This window comes from Myotis brandtii, unplaced genomic scaffold, assembly GCF_000412655.1.
Source record: "Myotis brandtii unplaced genomic scaffold, ASM41265v1 scaffold1466, whole genome shotgun sequence".
NCBI classification, from domain to species: domain Eukaryota; kingdom Metazoa; phylum Chordata; class Mammalia; order Chiroptera; family Vespertilionidae; genus Myotis; species Myotis brandtii.
This window is the reverse complement of record NW_005355270.1, coordinates 83936-89672: the sequence shown is the minus strand read 5'-3', so window position 1 is coordinate 89672 and position 5737 is coordinate 83936. Positions and strand designations below refer to the sequence as shown.

Genomic DNA, 5737 nt, shown 5'->3' with positions numbered 1-5737 from the left:
CTGCCCGCCTCCAGCCCCTCAGCGGCGCGCAAAGGATCAGCACCTCGGACAGCGCCGCGGGCCCAGGGCTGACCGGCCCAGACTCCAGGCAAAAACGAGTCTGAAATAGGAGCTTGGCTTGGACCCTAGGGTCTGCGGCCACCTGGCCGTTTTCTCGCCTGTAGTGATCATCATTATTTCTTACTTAATGTAAAAATTGTACTTTATTATTTATTAAATGTCACATAATCTAATTAGATCTATTTAATATTTTAAATTATAATCTCTCTTAGTTTTAATCACAAACGCAGTTATTAAGATATTCCCCCTTTGCCGAAACCGGTTTGGCTCAGTGGATAGAGCGTCGGCCTGCGGACTGAAAGGTCCCAGGTTCGATTCCGGTCAAGGGCATGTACCTGGGTTGCGGGCACATCCCCAGTGGGAGATGTGCAGGAGGCAGCTGGTCGATGTTTCTCTCTCATCGATGTTTCTAACTATCTCTCTCCCTTCCTCTCTGTAAAAAATCAATAAAATATATTTTAAAAAAAAAGATATTCCCCCTTAACAAATGGAAACATTGCAGGTAAGGCTGAGCCCGTTTAACCACCGCACCCCTCCACGTCCCCCTCCAGGGAGCTGTCATTGTTCCAGGTCCTGATCTTTGTGGAAAATATGGCTTTGGAGATCTCTTACCAGTGACAATCTTTTACTGGGCCGCAGTATTCCAAACCATATGGATATTTCAAAACTATGTTTTCTTTTTATTTAAGTTATCCATGCATATGGTTTCACCAATTTAAATAGCATCTAAGACATTTTTAGCTCATCAAAGCCAGCGTTTGCTGAATGCTTTTCTGTGTCAGGCCTTGTGCTAACCCCTGGGTGTGGGTACTATTTGCTTCACAGCTGAGAAAGCCGAGGTCTCACTAGCTGGACCTGGGACCCGCCCCCCTCTGCTCCACTCCCTCCTGGAGACCATCAATATGTTGGTGGCCTGGTGACTGGGCCCCCCATTTGCCCACTTGAAATCATCCCTCCTCTACAGGAGCTGCAGGTGTCCCTGAGGCCAAAGGTTTGGGGTGTCTCAGGGCTGTGGGGACCAGGGCCCTGGGCTCAGCCTATTGGTAATTACAAAATTAACACACACACAAAGTAAAAAGAAGAGAACTTGTCAGTGACAAAAGTAGACAACAGGGGGAAGGGGTCCCCTCTGATAACAGTCGCTCTGAATTGCCAAGATGCTTTTGTACATTTTACAATAAGGACTCTTCATACTTTTTAGTTTTTTAAAAATATATTTTTATTGATTTCAGAGAAGAAGGGAGAGAGAGAGAGAGAGAGAGATCAATGATGAGAGAAAGAATTATTGATCGGCTGCCTCCTGCATGCCCCCATTGGTGATTGAGCTCCCAACCCGGGCATGTGCCTGCCGGAATTGAACCTGAGATTCTTCAGTCGGCAGGCCAACGCTCTATCCACTGAGCAACACTGGCTAGGGCTACTCTTCCGGTTTTTAAACAATTTAATCTTTATTATTATTTGTGTGTGTGTGTGTGTGAAGTTAACATGTGCACGTGACAAAGAACTCCAAAAGAACCAAAGGGCATGCTGTGATCAGAGGTCTTTCCCCCAACCCAGGAACACAGGCCTTGGCACTGTGTCTGTGCGTCTGTCCGAGGCATCTAAATATAGATACTAGTAAGCACATGCCAACTGATTTATAATTGATTTTTTAACTGGACAGGCTTTTCACTGCGCGTGACTCCTATGGAGGGGCCTGTTGTTTCTTGATGACTTCACACCCATTCAGCTTCTGAAAGGAACCTGAAGAGCAAAAGGGAGGGGCACTGGACCAACGGCCATAGCATATGACCTCCTGCCTGCAGGGCCAACTGGAAGTGCCCCCAGGGGAGGGCAGAGCTCTGTGCAGACACATGTGCTCATAATTCCACGCAGCACTCAGGCTTCACCACACACCGTCAGCTGCTCCCACAGAAACTCCACTCTCACAGTGACCTGTTTTCATCATCAGACCCACTAAACAGATGTGTACACTGAGGCACAGAGCATCTTCAGGACCTGCCCAAGGTCACATGGCTGGGAAAAGGCGGTCCAGCTCTGAGCTGGGTCCTGGGCTGCTCCCCTGCCTGCTGCAGTCGGGGGAGCAGAGTGTGAGAGGCACTGTGGGTTCCTGCCCAAGGGGGAGTGTGAGCCCTGGGAACTAGGGCTGTGCCAGCGGTGGGTGGACAGGCTGGGCGACCCTGGGCTCGTCATTCCCCACAGGGGCCCCTGTGTTTCCTGAGGCTAAGGCTGACGGGGTTCCGGACACTGCTGGGCCCTGTCGCTGGATGTCTTCTGCCCTGAGGGCACAAGCATCTTGGACTCTGTCCCCTTTCTGTGCCTCAGTCTCCTCGTCTGAAAATGGAATAATACCACCCAAAGGGCGTGCTTATTACTAACTCTGGTCAGCAGGTGCAGAGCTGGTCTGTGTCAGCTGAGTCTGGAACTCCCCTGAGGGCTCTGGCCACCGTGGACATGCAGATGGTGGACGTGACATTTTTTACGCTTTCCTGACAGACGACGGAGCTTCGGGCTCTCCAGAGTCTCCCAGGGGCTATTGCAGGCTTTGGGGCCAAGCCTGCCATGGCCCCTGATGACCCCGTTTCCCCTGCAGTTCTGGGAGGTCATCAGCGATGAGCACGGAATAGACCCCAGTGGCAACTACGTGGGGGACTCGGACCTGCAGTTGGAGCGCATCAGCGTCTACTACAATGAGGCCTCCTGTGAGCACCCCACCCTCCCGGGGGGCCCCCTGGGCCTGCCCTCCCATTGCTGGGCTGGCAGGTTAGGTGGAACCTGGGACTCACCACAGTGAGATTCAAACATGTCCTCGGCCACAGACATGTGCACAGTCCAGGGGGGCAGACAGGTTGGGCAGGACCTGAAGGTGCCCTCAGAGTCCTCCTGAGCGTCCAGAGCAGGGGGCACCTGGAGGACTCAGGCAGGGGATGCTTAGCACCTGGTGTGGGATGATGTCCGTGTCGAACTGGAGAAATTTGGTCTGGGCCGTCCAGGGTCAGTCCCCATATCACACTTGGTTCCAGCCCTCTGACCCAGAGTCTAAGGGGGGGGGGCAGGATTTAGAGGGAGGAGGAGCCCTGAGCCTCCCCATCACCCCCCCTCCCCTCAGCTCACAAATATGTGCCTCGGGCCATCCTCGTGGACCTGGAGCCCGGAACCATGGACAGCGTCCGGTCTGGGGCCTTCGGGCACCTCTTCAGGCCTGACAACTTCATCTTCGGTAAGTTTCCCGTCAGGCAGACCCTTCACCGCAAACCCAGGTCAATGGGAATGAAAGGGCACAGCCCCCCCTTCCACACACTCGCAGGCAGAGCCGACCCCCACTCTGCAGCTGGCACTGGAGACCCAGAGAGAGGGCTCTGTGCAGGGAACAGAAGCCACTGTGCACTTCAACTAGAGCTCGTGCAACACAGAACCACGCGGACAGGACCCTGAAGGACTGGTGGCCCCAGAGGTGGGGTGATTCTGTGCCCTCAACTCTGGTGGCAGGGCCTCCCTCACTTCTGCCTTCCAGAGCTTAGCACCCCAACCGACGGGCACCAGTCCAATCCAGACCCAGAGCTGCAAGGGACTCTGGGGTTGTAGTTGACGCTTCCCACACTGCCCAGGAGGGTGGGTGGGCTGGAGGGAGGGGCTGATGGGTTCACCCAGGACCCCCAAGCGAGACAGAGCGGCTGCATCTCCCGGTTCTCAGTTTCTGACCAGAGCCCTTCACACAGTGCCGGGCAGCAGGGACCCCGACACACAGCACAGCTGGTGTGGAGAGCCACAGGGAGAGGAGGGGTGGGCCCCTGCTTTGTAGAGGGAAAGCAGGCACAGGGCTGCCACAGTTGCCCTTTGGGTTGGGACGCTCAGGCACTGGAGGCCTGACCCTGTCGTGCCACCTTCTGACTCCCCACAGGTCAGAGTGGGGCCGGCAACAACTGGGCCAAGGGTCACTACACGGAGGGCGCAGAGCTGGTGGACTCCGTCCTGGACGTGGTGCGGAAGGAGTGTGAGAACTGCGACTGCCTGCAGGGCTTCCAGCTGACCCACTCGCTGGGCGGGGGCACGGGGTCCGGGATGGGCACGCTGCTCATCAGCAAGGTGCGGGAGGAGTACCCCGACCGCATCATGAACACCTTCAGCGTGGTGCCCTCGCCCAAGGTGTCGGACACGGTGGTGGAGCCCTACAACGCCACGCTGTCCATCCACCAGCTGGTGGAGAACACGGACGAGACCTACTGCATCGACAACGAGGCCCTCTACGACATCTGCTTCCGCACCCTCAAGCTGGCCACGCCCACCTACGGGGTCCTCAACCACCTGGTGTCGGCCACCATGAGCGGGGTCACCACCTCCCTCCGCTTCCCTGGCCAGCTCAATGCTGACCTCCGCAAGCTGGCCGTCAACATGGTGCCCTTCCCCCGCCTGCACTTCTTCATGCCCGGCTTCGCCCCCCTCACCGCCCGGGGCAGCCAGCAGTACCGGGCCCTGACGGTGCCCGAGCTCACCCAGCAGATGTTCGATGCCAAGAACATGATGGCCGCCTGCGACCCCCGCCACGGCCGCTACCTGACGGTGGCCGCTATCTTACGCGGCCGCATGTCCATGAAGGAGGTGGACGAGCAGATGCTGGCCATTCAGAGCAAGAACAGCAGCTACTTCGTGGAGTGGATCCCCAACAACGTGAAGGTGGCCGTGTGCGACATCCCGCCCCGGGGGCTCAAGATGTCCTCCACCTTCATCGGCAACAGCACCGCCATCCAGGAGCTGTTCAAGCGCATCTCGGAGCAGTTCACGGCCATGTTCCGGCGCAAGGCCTTCCTGCACTGGTACACGGGCGAGGGCATGGACGAGATGGAGTTCACCGAGGCTGAGAGCAACATGAATGACCTGGTGTCCGAGTACCAGCAGTACCAGGACGCCACGGCCGAGGAGGAGGGCGAGATGTATGAAGACGATGAGGAGGAGTCGGAGGCCCAGGGCCCCAAGTGAGGCAGCCGGGGATCAGGGTCAAGAGGGCTGTCCCCAGAGCCACGCAGTCGCTGTCGCCGCCCCAGCCGCGCCCCACAGCACATCACCCAGGCCCCCGAGTGTCTGTCCTTCGTATCCGCAGCGCTCAGTTCTGTCTTCCTTCCATAGGTCCTTCCCGTTTTTGTGTTTCGTTTGTCTCTGCTTTGTCAGCTCTGGGTCTGAAGTCTCATGTGTGTTTTTTTTAACTTGTTTGTGTTCATATTTGGGGGGGATACTTAATAAATTTATTGCTGTCAGATACCCCTCCCTGGTGCTGGAGATTCTTTTTATTCTGGAGAGTTGGGCCCGAGGGTTGAGGAGGGACAGATGGAACCTGGGGCAGGGCAGGAGCCCTCTGTCTCCCAGGCTGGTGGCTGGGACAGGCCTTCGCTTGGAGCCTGCGGGTGTCTCGAGGCACAGCCCCAAGGGGCTCCTGGAAGTGACGGTGGGGAAATGGGCCTTGTTTGGATGAAGTGTCATCTCAGAGCCCCAGTCAGGCTCTCCCATGACTTGGAAACAATCCCTAGTCCTACAGGTGACGCCCATTCCAGAGCTTCCCTCTGGCTCACCTGTGCGCTGTGTGTCAGAGACAGGAAGGCCAAGATCCAAGGGAGAGGTCGGAAGGGAGGACTCCAGCACCCCCTGGGAGGAGGCGTGCTGGGCGGGGGGGCAGGGGGGATGT

At 56.8% G+C, this 5737-nt stretch overlaps 1 protein-coding gene across 1 annotated transcript; it reads left to right on the top strand.

Annotated features, from left to right (window-relative positions):
- Positions 1-2638: 2638 nt before the first annotated feature.
- On the top strand, positions 2639-5319 carry TUBB3 (tubulin, beta 3 class III). The gene is made up of 3 exons (XM_014535605.1): positions 2639-2762; positions 3170-3280; positions 3962-5319. Exons 2-3 carry the CDS (start codon positions 3220-3222, stop codon positions 5035-5037), a joined length of 1137 nt encoding a protein of 378 aa, XP_014391091.1. The 5' UTR covers positions 2639-2762; positions 3170-3219; the 3' UTR covers positions 5038-5319.
- The last annotated feature ends 418 nt before the right edge of the window (positions 5320-5737 follow it).

What these genes read in the sequence shown, in the direction of transcription:
- TUBB3 (XM_014535605.1), top strand. Translation starts at nt 3,220, where the DNA reads ATGGACAGCGTCCGGTCTGGGGCCTTCGGGCACCTCTTCAGGCCTGAC. An exon ending in GCCTGACAACTTCATCTTCG is followed by an intron (nt 3,281 to 3,961) that starts GTAAGTTTCCCG and finishes GACTCCCCACAG; the next exon opens with GTCAGAGTGGGGCCGGCAAC.